Below are 16,662 nucleotides of genomic sequence, written 5' to 3'. Positions count from 1 at the left end.
ACGTACAAGAAGGCAAAATATGTAGTTTCCGAAGTGGGTTTTGACATATAATGATGCCAAAATTATCAGGATTCCTTCATCCATCAACAATAATGAACTCTAAATTCAGCCTGCACTCAAAAAGGATTTTCACAACATGAGACAATCTACCACTCCAGCTGGCATGCACATAAGGATTTGTCCTGAGGTTAATAATCTAAGCCATCACATTGTTGACATATTCCCATCTGCCTATGCCATTCAACCGTCACTCAATCAGTTAATTCCGATTGCTCTGTAACCAAGAGGTCCGTATGTCTCTCTACCTCTCTCTCTTGCAGTCCACTACGGAAGACGCATGAATATTTCGTTAAATAAATTGTTTATATGCTTAGGAAAGAATATATTGCTTTACATTATTATACCTAGGCATCCTCAAATAAACCATACACATAAAATTGCAGCTACACATTTTTTCTAGAGAGGACAAGTCATGATATTACCACCATTTTCCACCAATCAACTCCATTACTTAAAAATTACAGTATGTAAATAATCCAAAAGTAATTAATAATAATTATTATGATACAGTTAAAGCTTATACTTTGTTTACTAAAAATATGAGGAAAAGCCAAAACAATTTTATACACGTAACTTTTTGTATCTGCATTTAAATTACGTACTTTTTCGAAATTATAAAATATTGATAATGCCATAATTATATGTTAGGACACTGAAATTAATTACTTACGGCTTACTATTTTAAAATGGTAAAATAGAACCAATAGAAAATATTTTAAAACCAATAGAAAACCCAACTTAAAATTTTCATACAAGGAATAGACAACACTTTTTATAAAAAAGCACTCTTAACTCTACCTGGAAACTTTATCATAAATTAACACATCATGATAAAAAAGAATGAACATTATTTCTGAACATAATACAATTTAACTTTTCAAGATTTTTGGCTGCAAGTATATTGATTATGTTAAATTAAATTTTTAAGCTCTTTGATGGTTTTGTGTCGATTGACATAGTGCTTACATTTTTTAGCTTTTCTAGATATCTAGCTGCAAATATATTGATTACGTCAAATGAGATTTTTATATAAAATACAGTAATACACCTTTTGACACTTTCTTATCGATTTTATTGTGTACAAACAATAAAATCGATCAAAAAGTGTATTATTGTATATTATATATCAAACGCTTTTCGAGGCTACATCTCTAAAAATAAGATTTGTTATACTCTTTAATGTTAAATTTGATACGATACTTAAAAGTTGTTCACCTGTTTCTTAATGCTTCTTAAATAATTTTTAATTAACTTCAGCTTGCTCTCAACCAAACCGACAAAGACTGAAAGAGTAAGTAATACTTGGAATTACGATTAGGTAACCATTTCTAAGTAACGAATAATCATTTTAAACGTCGATTGAGGTGTAACATTTCTTAAATTGTCATTCATTTTAAAGCCATGCCAATTAAAACCTTCTATTTTTTTGCCAGTTTTTCTTTTTTATATCTTCTAGATAACTATCAGCCGATGTCGTTGCTTTGATTTTTAAGCCCTTTCTTTCATTTAAGAGCAGTGACGTAGCTAAACAAAACGTCGAGAATTTCCAAACGCGCGGTCACGAGCGGAAGGATGGAGCTCCTTGTGCTGGACGCACACTGGAGGAACACACCGCAGAGAGCAAGTGTTCAGTCTTCGTCGAAAGCATTTTGCCAGTTAGCTCCTCCAGTGTACTATAGGATGCGACAGAGATACGTTTTGAGTCGAGAGGTAAACTATAACAAGGGTTTTTTCATCTCGTTTAAGCCTCAGCGTCTTAGCTATGCTGGCTTTGATGTGCACTGGTTTTTGTTGTCAAAGTACATGATTGGACCTCCCAGGGATTTGAACCCGTGATCTCTCGGTTAGAGAGCCGAGACTATAACCGTTAGTCTACGGAGGAGGACAGAAATAACTAGTTGCTTGTGAAACCTTCAGCGTAAATAAACAAAAACAGCTTAACGTTACAGAGAGTGCCTATGGCAGTTTGTCCACATGTTGGATGTTTCATCCTGGTTGTGATGATCTTTTCTAGTGATGTCGTATAGCACTAATATTGCTTCTACCATTACCAAAAGTTTGTTCTCGTATTTTGTTCATAAATTCTTCTGACATTTTGTAAAGAACACGTGATAGAAAACAACACAACCCATACGGTGCACGCGACTAAAGTAAGGTTGGGTTAATTTGCCGCATGGGTGAACATTTTCTCTCCGGTGGATGTCGTGAGACATGAAATTTGACTTAGGCGACAGACTGTTTCAAATGGCCCTCTCCGTCCTGTGGTTTAGATTCAGACGATTCTTCCGTGTGAGGCGGCCCATTCGAATACATGAAGAAGTCGGTGTCTGACAAAATTGTACGGGCAAACTGACTTGTTACAATTGCTTCCAACAGTTTGCTCCTCCAATGTGCGTCCAACCCTAGTGTTACAGCCAGTCTAGCTTTAACATAAAAGGAAGAGCACAACTACCCGATTTGGCTGATGCAGAGCTGCAGCCTCCACGTTTCTTGACAGGAGGAAAACGCCTGTATCTCAGAGGTACGCCCCTATCCCCAAGCGTAAGGTCTTTTGGACTAAGAATAATGAGAAGTTTCTTAACTTCTCCTATGATAACATATTTATAGTTAAGGTTAAACATTTTAAGAAACATAAAGAAGTAAACCTAAACTATTTTTAAAATGTTACTCCTTCACTATAAATATGAACACAATATTTTTAATTTACATTCTACGAGCTTCTTCTAATTGATGATACTTAATTTATGTATTTCAGTTATGTGGGTATGACGTTGTGTTCTTTGGACACGAAAGGCTCCACAAAAATAAAAATTTAATAACTAAAAATTAAGTATTTTAAATTTGTTGAAAAATGAATTACACTACTTTTATTTACATTATTTTTTAATATATATTTAAAAAAAATATAATGGACATATTGATGACGGTTAAATAACGAAACACGTGTCAGGAAATAAAATAATTAAAAAAGGGATGTAATTGACTATTTATTATACTGATAAGAGATAACGTGTAATGTAAATTATAATATTAGAGTTAATAATATTACAAAAATAATATCTCAATATTATAGAGTACTAGCGGGCCCGGCGCGCTTTGCTGCGCATTTCAATAATTTTTTGCAAAAGTTGCCCGCGGCTTCGCACGCAATTTCCCGTTGAAAACAGTACACTATATTCACTTATTCTTTTTCTATCACATTCTAAACATTGCTGAGATAATTGATAGTCGTTCCATCGTGAGCCTCTTGGGCGTATTATGAAGGTATGTACCATATTCCTGCCTCTATCTAGCTGTTACCCACGGCTTCGCACGCAAATCTTAAGAACCGAAGTCCTTATATTACTTAGTAAATTTTTTTTTTACTATAATAAATTTTAGATTAAATTAGTTATATCTCCGATGCCACGATTGAGCTTGCTTTGTTGTCTCGATCGAGAGAATATGTACACACGGAGTTTTGAGAACCATACTTCTGTCAAAAAAAACAACTAAGGTTGATTTTATAACATTCTTTATATTTGTAGCCAACGTAAGATAGTAATTATGATATCTGCATTACTCTTCTGATCAAGCATGAGCATGGTTTATATTAAATAAATATTGCAGTTAAAGGTGAATTTTTACGTCAAATTTGAATTGTATTATCTGGATAGTAAAGTCTATGTTTAACAGTGATTGCAAAAACAGTTTAAACAAAATTTGTCGTTTCTCTTAAGCTTACTCTATGCTTTAAAACTATAAGTGTAATATATGTTTACAAAGAACAGCTGATTAAAAATTTGAAAAGACGTTAACATATGTTTGCTGCAATGCATTTCTTATGGGTATTTCTGTAACCAGTGGGGCGGAATCCTGAATCGGGAAAGGGATGGGCATAGCTTATAAACCTTCTCCGTGGAAAAATACATATACGTACAAATTTTCATCATGATCGGTCCAATAGTTCACGATTCCATAAAGGACAAACATACAAACATTCATTTTTATATATATAGATTAGTCATGGAATGAAAAAACTAATGAAAACTACCCTGGGCCTACATTCTTCTAAAATAAACAAAATCTTTAGTACAGAATATTCTTATAACTGTTTTTAAAATATTATTTGTACTATAAAAATATTATGCTTGTAACTTTGTAGAACAGTAATTAACGTATATAGTTGATATTATTATTTTTGTTTATTGTAATTTTATTGTCATGTTGTTGCAGAAAACCAACTTTAGCTTTAAATAGACTACCTCTGAATCTTTTGATTGTTTTTGTGTTTTTGTTTGCTCATGTTTATCATCGTTGATCTTATTTTATTATGTACTTCTTGACAACGTTTCGGAAATTATGGCTCGGGTAAAAAAAGTTACTTCAGCTAGTGGGGGGAATCTAAATAGTGACTAATTAGGAAAACAGCGTACGTCACAAAGTGCTGGTGAATGGTCCGGGCCAGTCCCAGCAACACGGATCAGGAGACAAGTCACTTCGTACAGACTATAGGCCTGCTATAGCACCTATTATAACACTCACATATCATTGCTTTTCTCAATGGGGCTACTACTGAGAGAACTGCATCACTGTAACAATTGTTGCAATTGAATGGAGAGGGAACTGTTTATCTGATACCAATTACGAAATCAGGTAATTTCGGATGAATTGATTCCAAATCGTACACAACTGGACTTCCAAACATCTACTAAATGCGTATGCAAACCGTACATCAAAGTATTCATGAACTGAAGACGTTAAGATGTATGTAGGTCATGCACGGTTACTACGCAACGGAGTGTCCACTGACTTATTTAACGGTTGCGAAATGACAATTGCAAAGCACTGAATTATGTGCTAATGCAGGGTGCACATTGGCAAATTCCATGGAGGTCATGGCCGTTGGACGACCCAGTACTGTTTTGTCTAGGAATAGACGAGCCACCTTACCGAGTTTCCCACAACAAAGACTATTTACATAAGAAAACCATTTCCTCGGCATGGCTGCAGTATTTAAATTATTTTACACCAGCTTGGTACTGTCCATGTAATAATGTATGTGCTAACAACTATAATTACCACTGTCCTTTTTCACAGTACCTTTATTATAATAAAGTTGTGAATATTTAATGGCACGATTTCATACAAAATTAACACCATAATTCAATCAGATTATTTCATGTATTTAAAAATTTACTACCAATATAACATTATTACTGATTCAAACAATGATATAAGTGCTGTTTACCTGAAATTCAAATTAAGTATAACAGATTGTGGAAACAATAATCATTATCCTGACTCATAAGCATTACCTGTGTTTATAATTGGAGAGGGTTATAAATCAAGTCAACCAACAGTAAAGATGCCTTAATCAGATAAAGTTCTGTGCTCTAGCTCATTATTTTAACAGTCTCATTACAAGCCTCTCTATACTCTCATTAGAGTTGAAGATATAGCTATTATTCTTTTGGTTAAAATTCATTTTGTTTCATAGTGTATAAATGCTGAACAGTTGATAGTATTTTTTCCCATACATCTTAGCGATTAATTAACTATATAGAACGTATTGAAAATAAATTATCGGATCGCTTAAATAATTTGTAAAGTTACAAAAATTAAACTATGCTCATCAAATTATCCGGTTTAGATACTTTGGAATGGAAATTTACAATGCATTGCCCCTGTTTTGAAGAACCTTAGTTACCATTTGTTTAAAATTTATGTCAAAGAGGGTTTTATATAATTGTAGTTTTAGAATGACGATTATTTACCTGTATGTCATGACAAGACAACTGAGCCTGTAACTTACAAGAACGCTTACTGAATATAGACTTTATTTATTTATCGATGTAAGGCATACAAAATTATTTTTATGTCCAACAATAAGTCAAGTACTCATTTTTAAATTTTATATTGAGAGAGTCTAATTAAACAGTAACATTTTGTGACCCTAGAAAAAATGGTGGCCATCACAAGTTTTGAACTCTAGAGGTGAAATTTTACATTTTTTTAATGCACTTCCACAATTTTATTTGGAATAGCAAGAGCAGAAACTATTCACACAAGAGAGGGATTCTTATTACCGTTATTTTTCACATTGTAAAAATATGTTAAAGATCTACTCCCATGACGAGAGACATTGATAGTAGTAGTTTCACACCTTATATTTTTCTTCTAAATTTTCTAACAAAAACCGAAACATTATACAATTTTACTAAATAAAGATATATTCAGGGGAATATAAAAAATATCTGAATGTGAAAAAATTTATTTCATCAAACAATAGTAAAATCACAATTTATGCTGTATAGGAGCTTAGTAAAAACATTATATTGTACCTTACAATTGAAAACTCTTACAAACTGTATATAGTATTTGGAATTACATTAATACAAAATTATCAGTGTCACATTTACGTGCTTTCTCCACCCCAAATAACACCGAACACATCAGAATAAGTTTCATAACTTGCTTTAGAGTAATTTTCTATTACATTTCTGAGGGAATGATTCTTTTAAATCTATTTCAACGTTTCTAACCTAGCATCTCTAAATACATTTTGAGCATATTATTACCTGTACAAAATTACTGTGGAAACCACAAACTCAAATAAAAAAAAACTCACTGTTTAACCTGTATTCCAATAAATAAAAGAACACAAATCGTATGCTATACGTTATATGAAATAAAATTTAAACACCTGATTGATACATGAAGAAATCAAGTTGTAACCAAATGCTCGTAGTATTTTTACGATAGAATGTTTTTGAAACAGATTTTCACAGTGTTTTTCAAACGGTACATAATAATTAACATATAGTAACTTTTCTGAACACAACTATTTCTCACAGTATATACTATTTTTGTACAGTGGCTTGTTTGTACTTTTATACAAATCTTAATTATTATATTTTTTCATTAACAATATATTTTATATATTTATAGCTGATAAGTATTAGATTAAATTTCAGAATAAATAATAACTAACAAAATCAAATATAAATTTCTTGACATTTATAAAAGATGTTTTTCAGTACTAAAAGTCTTCAATACTAAATGCAATACCAATGTTGAGATATTGGTTTAAACTTTGTAACACTATACTACTCATATTTCCATTGTTAAAGTTTACATTAATTCACGTGGAAGTAATTTCACTTTATGTTTTTAAACCTTAATCGAGAATGCTAAAAGCTCTATATAAAAATAAATAGCTTAAATTGAACATTATTAATTATTTAACTAAATCTATGGGAACTTAATCGTTTCTATTCATAAGGAGGGTATGAGACTCTACTGTTGTATTGATTTTATTTTTCAGTTAGAATGAATATTTATATAAATTAAATTGTACTTGTATGACATGAAAATCACTTAAAAAGTACAATTAAAATCATAACTTGATGATCAATATTGGTTAATCTCTATCTCTAATAACGTGACAAATTTTTATCGATTAATAATGTGTAAAACTTAGTTTATAACTTAATTACTCATTTTCCCCAAAGAAATAGAAGGAGCTCTATAAATTAATAAACGAAAATGAACTAACACCTGGGAAAGTTTTGTATTCAATATTCTACTTTGAAAAAGACTAAACTGAGGTAAATAATAATCAACTAACAGGAAAAATGTCTAATAAGGATCTGTAGTACTTGATGAGGAAAGATCTTCATTAATAAACTGTCTCATAATAAATAAATTGTGCTTTTATGAGGTGCATCAAAACATACAAAACTAGAATAAATAACACAATTAAATCACAGTAAGGCCCAAAGAAGTGTAACAAGTATGACATTAAAATTAAATACCTTAAGAAATAATCAAATTAAAGTGTAGATGGCATCTCCCGGGTTCATTAATCCTCAAGCTAACATGTAAAAAATTCTATATCTGAATCGCACGAAGATTTAACCGATAAACAAAATTCTGACCTTAGGAACACGTAGTTAATGGTGTTCTTGTGCTGTGTGTGACCGCCGCATTGTACAGATAGGTGATCTAGCGCAGTATACATGGAACTGTTAATCGTAATGACTAGCATACATAAATTTACAATAGGCCTATCAAAAATTTTCCACTGTCAAATGTACGTTACACTCGTTTAGTGTGCACACGATACGTGCTGGCGGGTCCCTTAGTGAGACTTTACTTTGGCGCTGTTGCTGGTGTAGTTGCCGGGGATGTCTCCGACAGCCTTCGTCTTGCCCCGGCTGGGACTCACGTAGGCCTTGTAGAAGAACCGGGCAAACAGAACGAAGTAGCTGAAGTACATGGCAAGTGAAAGCTTGATGTTGAACCAGGAGATGTGACAATCCTGTTTGCCCTCCTGCAAGTACTGAGCTGCCCAGATGTTGACGGCACAACCGACTATCATCTGGGTGAGCTGGCAGGACGTGATCAACATCGCGATCTTCATCCAGGGGTGGTAGCCCATGGAACGCAGGGCGTAGTACGAGTACATGATGGAATGCACACAGTAGTTCATGACGATGTACCAACGAGCTGACGAGGTGTACTCTGTATACGAGAACCAGGAATAGAGCAGGACGGTGATATGATGGTACCAGTGGAGAAATATCAGGGGCTGTTTGCGCAGAACGATGAATATGGTATCTCCAAGCTCGGGTAGTTTGGAGAGTACAAACAGGAACGACCAACATCCAGCCACTCTGTCGTGTTCAATGAAGCTGAAACAAACATTTATGCATTCCGCTTCTGCTTGTATAATTGTACATGATGTATGTCTGAGACTTTAAACACAAGAATTACGGCTATATATTGCAATACCTATTATAAAACTATGAGCATATGAAACCTAAAATGGTTACTTCATTTTACGTAAGTGTATGGAGGTTTTGTTAATTTGACAAAGAAGAAATCAAACAAAAAATCAGTCTCTCTTTTTTTCTTTCATGACACAATATGCTTCACTATTAATTTTGAAAATAAAATAATTGTAAGAAACTTCTTGTTTTTAATTTGAATGAAATGGATTATATAAAACGATTTTGAAAAAAGTAGGACACGTTTTGAGCCGCTTTTAATTTTTTTAGAAAAAATAAGGCATGTTCCGTTATGTGTTAGGTAATAATATTACATCACTGCTATTTTCTACTTTCCACTTATTCTACTTTTAATTTACTGCCTACATTAGAAACTATTAAAAGCCGGCTAAGAAACAACCTTGAGTTTTCTCTGTAATGTCTTGAGAATACAGCATAGACAATTCTGATACTTATGAGACAAACTTTCATAAACTAGATAAAGTTTAAATCATTATCGAAAATGAATAATAAGAACAATCACAACTATAATTAGCGTTATAAAAAAATATTTCAATTATACTGGGAATCTTCATTTGCCATGACCTCCACACGTAACAATTTTACAAATGATAACTCTGAAAAATCAAACCTTGGTATTTCGAATTACTCAATCATTATATTGAATTTTCATTGTTCAACACCAGATTCAATACATTGAGGTGCAACTATATAACTATATTACCATATATACTGAGTCCTGTAAAAGGCATTGCTGAGATTTTCCTTTCATTTATTCCAAGATTTTAGTCCACATATGCAAAACTAATTTAGGCCTATAACATGTTTTTATTTTAAGTTTTGATATTATAAAATGAGGCGCAAATTCATAACAAAAATAGTTTACTGACAAGAGACAAAACAGTAAACATGGACAACTTTTCACGAATAGACAGCAAAATGCGCTAATGTGTAACGTACAGTTGCGTAATATGTGTATGTCTCATCACGTGATAACACGTCACCTGAGTTGGATGTGTTAACAGATGTCCTAAATACAAGTAAATGCATAGGATGCTTGACTACCAATATACTTGATACAGTAATTTACAAAGCGGAAATCAGTTTCAATATTATATTATTACATTTTTGTTATTTTCAACTTATTAAGCATCTAATGACATTTTGACTACTGAAGATATTTGATTTATCCACAAATAAAATAAAAGACTCAATAAAAAATGTGAAAACATTAAATAGTTAAATGATAATAGTAATCTGTTAAATGTCAAAATGTAAATTTAAGTATTGTAACACCAGAAATTAAAAGAAAGATAATACACTGCACCACCTTAAAGGTATGTTATTAGTTGACATATTCAAACATATAAATCAAATTCTTGCATAAAGTCACAATAAAAGTACAAAAACACATTTATATACACCTACTTCATAATTTAATTTTTGCTTGATAAACATACGTTATTTAAGTATGGGAAAAATATAATTTAAATTTCTGTTAAAATACTTGAGATATATAAAAGAAATTAGGGTATACTTTTATTATATACAGAACATCGGCTTTTTAAATGTATACAACGTTTACAAAGACATTATACAAGTAAAAATAACTTATTTTCTTACAGCTTACGCTATATTTTAAGTGCAGAATCCGTTTATAATACATGAGCATACGCAACCAACCAAACCCTGGACAAAGATTGAATACGCTTTTCTGAACTCTTTGATAGTATAAAAAATAGTAAGATGAAATGTTAAATACTGAAGGAAGAAAATATGTGATATATTCTAGTATGAATAAACTAAAGTGGGTTGAGCAGATCCTTTTAATTATTTTAAGTTACTACTACTGAGAAAGTAATACTGTACTGTACTGTACTGAGAAAGAATTTGTTATTATCAAGAAGTAATAACCAAAATCACAACACAGTTGTATTTATATAACAGTAGAAAACTCATCAATAGTTTTAAACTTGTGCAGATTTTCATCGAATCAACTTCTAATAACTAACAGCTGTATGTTACTCACAAGCAGCCACTTTTGCATTGAGGCTTATTTGATAAGATAACTTTGGCACAATAGCAACTGGGTTTCCACTATCACTGATCTTGAGATTTAGTTTTAAACATACATTAACTATACTGTTCCAACACTAATACAGCCCTATTCAATAGGAAAAAAATATTATTTGAAATCTGATAAATGTATAACAGTATATTCAATAAATGAAAAGTATGCCTATTACACAGGACTTAAAACTCAAAATTGTGAAACACAAGATTTTTGGAGATCAGAGAACGAAATTTTTCAACTTAGTTGTTTTATAAGCCTAAGTATAAAAATATAATGAATAATATAAAAGTGCTCTAAAAATACAGACTCATACAGAGAGAAAACTCTTACTTACAGACCACATATTACACAAAAATGTAACATGGAAAACTCAATAAAAATAAAATAACATTAATTTATTTCTCAAATTTAAAAAATATGTTATTTTCACCAACTAAAACATAAAAATATAATTACATAAAAATAAAAAAAGGGAAATAAGTTCAATACTGGCATGCTGTCAGATTAAATGCCTTTAAAAGCTGACGAAACTCATACAAATTTCAACTTCCTTGACCAATTAGTGCTGTCATTTAAAAATTGTTTAACTCGAAAAGAATAGCAGTTTCAGAATTGGGAAATACCTCACTAAACATGTAAGTTACCAATGGGATTGTAACTAATTAATTTTTGTACAAACGTTATGATTCACTAAATTAATTAAAGATCGTGCATTTTAAACTAGCACACTAAAAACAACTACAACCCATTTTACTCTTATTATGAAAAATAATTAAAAAATTTTTTTACAGTCCTACGTGTTACAAAAAGATTTATATCATTTAGTTTATGCTATTTAATCATTTTTAGTACAAATACACAAGTAATTTAGTAATTTAATTTAATATATTTTTCAATCACAAAATCTTTTAGAAATTAATTGTGATTAGCAGCAGTCTGATTTGTTAAACATATTTTTGATTGAGATGGCTTGTAACTATCATTTGTGTAGTAATTTGGGTTAAAACAACTAAATACATTATTAGTTATATTTTACTTAAAAGCTATTGATAAGTTTTCACAAGTTCACGAAACTGTTTTCAAAATAAGTGTACAATATTTGGTTTATTAATGTTCACTGACATTTTCAATATACAAAATAAATCTCTATTATTATTAGTTATTTATTTTTTTTACACATTTTGAAAAATCACTCTCATTATTCATGACATAACATCGGATACAAAATTTCAATCAAACAGAATGGTATCCACTTGTTTGCACAACGCTTAGTTTGGCAGTATTACAGAAATATTTAATTATTTTGGTATACTTAATTAGTATTTTTCCAGTTTATTATTATACTTTTGCTTATTATTACAATTTTCAATATTCGTATAGTTATAAAAATCTGTAATTGAAAATTAAAAATGTCAATTTTTGGCCTACATCATAAACATATGTTAATCACACGAAACTTTAAACGGTTTGTCATATTCAAACTAATATTTAAGAATTACACAAATGATTAAATACTTCTCACAGTTTATTTAACCACGGCTGAGGCAGATTACAGCTCGGTGGGGGGGGAGGGAGGAGAAGAGCAACAACAAATTGATAAACAATAGCCAGACAGTTAACTGAACCACAACCAAGCCCCTTTCATAACACATAAGATGTGACATTCTTTGTCTGACTTTAAGAGAGAATGATATCACGTTGATAACGTTTACTGTTTCCGACTGAACTTTGCTATATTAGTTATAATTTTGAGATTCTGTAACGATCAGGATTTACAGCTGAAATGGAATGGAGAGATTAAGATCAGAGCTTTATAAAATAGTTATACTCCATTGAGACAAGAACTGAAAAAATATGAGCCACCAAATTAAAACATTTTACGGATATTTAAGATACCATTCTATCTATAATGAACGTTAGAATAAATTTTCCTGTGTTCATACATAATTGTTATCACAGCTTCTATATACATTGAGGCCATATTTAAGTTGGTTGGAATTTACTTATGAATCTACTTAACATAATTTATTAGTTGTCTATATAAATTCATTACAATACAATACTGGTATATTAAGATGCTTAACGATATTATTATTACTTGATTTTTTTTTATCAATGGGAGTTTTCAGCTTTTTTCTGAAAAATTGTGGTCTAAAACTAATATTTAAAAATAAATGAATAATGTGAAAAATTAGTATACGTAACTTGATAGCCATTTAATATCTTGAGTGATTAATTAAGTAATCAATAAACATTTTAATTCATACACCAGTCAACAGAAAACTACAAGTCGTGTCTACCTTAACTAGTATTCCACACAAATTAGGGACTCGTCTGAATTAATTGGCAAATTTTACCATTATTCCTCACACTGCTGAAGCTCAAACTGTAGGATAGTCAGCAAAAACACAATAAGGAGTGGATCATTACCACAAAATTTTATTTCTATCCTATGGAGGTATTCTGCTATGTAGTCCGCTTGAGTAAATATTATTGTTTTGAGTGTTTTTGTTGTTTTCTTATATCAATAATTAAACAATGTTCAGAAAGACCTGATAATTAATGACGTTTTTGTATTTTGTACAGCCATTTTCATCAGTTGTGTTTAAGAAATTTATAGAATACAAGCAGATATGAAATTAAATTAATCTGTTTCTTTAATACGGTGTGATAGAAAAACAAATTATTAATTCATTAACTGTAAAGATCAACAACTTTATTTTGATAACAACTCGATTGCTTTGGTGGCCCAATATGGAACTGTCAATTTCAAAAATCGATTTAAAATAATATTTTAGTATTAAAAAACTAAGTTTTTAGTATATTAGGGGTAAAAATCTCTATTTTCAAAAGAAATTTAGGCTAGTGACCACACACCTTTCATTGGAGTGTTATACTTAAAATTGGATACCAATATACTGCCTTGATATTGGGAAGAGAATATACATTTCAAATTTTGCAAGTGACACTTTGAGAGCTTCATTTCTTTTCAATCAAACCAATGGAATGACAATAATGCAATTCAATATGACAACACGTTTACAGGAGTCTGAGTATGAGACAGGATCAGATTCCAGACTCTGCACTAACAGGAAGGTGAACTGAAGTTTAACTCAACAATTCCCTCAAAAATGAAATAAAATGCTGTTTGCGTATAAAGAGCCCTGTTAAAACTAATAAACATCTGAATTTCTTATAAACTAAGATTAAAAACTTTAAGTTTTATCCTAGGCCAACAAATTAAAACCTATTTCAAACAAATCAGCTCATTTCCTTCTGGCTAGTACGGTATTAAACAATAATTATTCAATATCTGCAAAAGTATTGTGGAAATGTTACGTTTTTCTATATGCTACAACAGAAACAAACTATTACTACATATTACATGGATATTATTATTCTGTTCGTGGTAAATACAGTCGTTAATGTGGTTATGTAGAAAATGATATTCAGCCAACTTTGGGTGATATCGATTAGACCGTGCCAACTTAACCGGATTAACAGAAGTTTAATGTATTTTGCCACTTGGCTGCAGTATAATAAGCGGCCACTACCTCAATCGGATCATCGATATTTATGATTATTTAAACTATAAAACCACCGCCATTGTACTTGCAACATTTCTCAAATAGCATTAAGTTTTGCAGTACTAAGTAGTATATAGTAAATATTATCAACAATTTGGATTTAATGTAAATAAATCCAAATACTATGATTATCTGAAAAATGCCTAAGTTAAACAAAATTACGACGAAGTAATAATTACTGAAATGACACTCTTCTATATATACAAATGACATACATTGGCGTTAGTTTGTTCTGAGGTACCTGATAAATCACAACCCTTGTTCTGTGTGAAAAACTTAAAGTTAGGTATAGTAATGCACTGTCAAAAGATAATAAGATATACATAATATATATTTAATGTAGTGTATCAATAGCATCTAGAGTAGGGTACAATAAGCGGACCCGGTTTTTTATATCGAAGAATGTAGCCTAATTATCGATACCTAATATTCACATCTCAAGTCCTAGACTATCAATCGATATAAAAGTATCTATAGTCCTCAATAACAATCATATGTTTTAAATTAAAATATGAATTTAACATTTACAGTGATGAAAAAAATTATTATAGCCTAACCAAAATTAGAAAAACTGAAGACGACCATATTTGCTCCTCTCACAGTTACAGTCGTTTCTTTCCCACAAATTTCACATTATGGATTTTTCGGTAAGAGTCCAACATGTTGAAGCCACGTAAAACATGTCTTATCATCTTTCAAAGCAATGTTGTGTAGTTTTCTAAAATTGACTGCCATTTTTAATAATCAAATGTTACTTATGCAAAATTGAAATATTAGCCTACCTTACGTGTATTATTTGAAAGTGTTTACAGCTGTTGATATGGATTATTTAAGTTACTTGTTCAAAATAATTAATCAGTACAGATTGATTATATCGGTGGTTGTGATTAAGTAATATAGTTTGCCAATTTCGATATAAAAAACCGGGTCTGCTTATCGCACCCTACCCTAGCAACTATTTTAAAATTACATACCTTGGAACACAGATTGAGTGATAAAGACCATAGTTCTTCAAAACATGAATCAGTTCAGGGGCAGTTCTGCAGGCACCAACTATACTGAAAATGGCTAGCATTGTATTCCACACTGAGAGAACTCCACGAAGTTGGAATCTAGGTCTTCCTTGCATATAGTATTGACCTCCAAATATAAGTATCATATATATTGCACAGTATAAAAATCCATACGTCCAGTGGTTTATCATCCATACTCTTGAGTCAAGGTGCTTGAATTCTTCTTCAAAATTGAATAAATAGGAATAATTTCGAAGAGTTAAATCATCATAGTAGCTTTTCATCTTTGTAACAACAGTAATACAGCTTACTTTTAATGGAAATAATGTAATAAACTTTCTACTGGAAATGTTTTGGTTGACAGCTTTAAAATCTATTAGGTTAACATTCCGCAGTTAACTTTCACGTATAAATCTTAAATTTTGACAAAACAAAGGCTAAGAAATTATATGCAAAGATTATTTATCACTTGGTAAACAGTAGAATGCTATATAATTCCTAAATAACCTGTGCTCCAATCCAACCGGCATGCACACCAACACCTCACTACAACCTACAATCCACGGTAACAGACCCGCCCAGCTCAAGCTCTATTGCCTTGTACCTGTCTTCTAGTAAGTTTCGAAAAACGGCTGCGCGGCCTACCACTATGTACTAGTACTACTGCCAGTGCTGCCACACCTACAAATTTGCAAGTGACACTAATAATGATAGCGCCTCTATTCAAGTTAACCAATGAAAACAGCTGGCAATAGCTAAATCGAGTACTGCCAACAGTGAAAAATAAATTCTTGGTGTAATATACTAGTGCTTAAAGTATAAACATGCTGCTTTAATACATTTGGAATCGATAAATTAGAACGCGAAGTTATTTATCAATACAAAGTATAACAATTTTATTATCTTGAAGATTTTACAACGTCTTGTAAATATTAACTCTTGTGTAATGTTCGGGATTAAGAAATGCCCATTACCTAATGTCTAACGAATTTAACTGCGTGCAATCGTGAACAAAATTTTTAATGATATTACGCTTTTTACTTATGATTTAAATAAATGAAACTATTTTGAATAGCTTACATTGATAATGCTATGTTTAACACCTGTATTAATAATGTCATAGAAAGATTAGTTGTAATTCCGCATCAAAGTTTTAA

The 16,662-nt window shown here is 31.2% G+C and overlaps 1 protein-coding gene across 1 annotated transcript; it reads right to left on the bottom strand.

Moving 5' to 3' along the window:
• Window positions 1-6,297: 6,297 nt before the first annotated feature.
• Window positions 6,298-16,194, bottom strand: LOC124356769 (elongation of very long chain fatty acids protein 6). The gene is made up of 2 exons (XM_046807958.1): window positions 15,467-16,194; window positions 6,298-8,735 (listed from the first exon to the last, which is right to left on the bottom strand). Exons 1-2 carry the CDS (start codon window positions 15,787-15,789, stop codon window positions 8,183-8,185), a joined length of 876 nt encoding a protein of 291 aa, XP_046663914.1. The 5' UTR covers window positions 15,790-16,194; the 3' UTR covers window positions 6,298-8,182.
• Between the last annotated feature and the right edge of the window lie 468 nt (window positions 16,195-16,662).

The sequence above is a fragment of the Homalodisca vitripennis genome, chromosome 3, assembly GCF_021130785.1.
Source record: "Homalodisca vitripennis isolate AUS2020 chromosome 3, UT_GWSS_2.1, whole genome shotgun sequence".
NCBI classification, from domain to species: domain Eukaryota; kingdom Metazoa; phylum Arthropoda; class Insecta; order Hemiptera; family Cicadellidae; genus Homalodisca; species Homalodisca vitripennis.
This window is presented reverse-complemented; position numbering and strand designations above follow the sequence as displayed.

What these genes read in the sequence shown, in the direction of transcription:
- LOC124356769 (XM_046807958.1), bottom strand. Translation starts at nt 15,789, where the DNA reads ATGAAAAGCTACTATGATGATTTAACTCTTCGAAATTATTCCTATTTA. An exon ending in CACTCAATCTGTGTTCCAAG is followed by an intron (nt 8,736 to 15,466) that starts GTATGTAATTTT and finishes TGTTTGTTTCAG; the next exon opens with CTTCATTGAACACGACAGAG.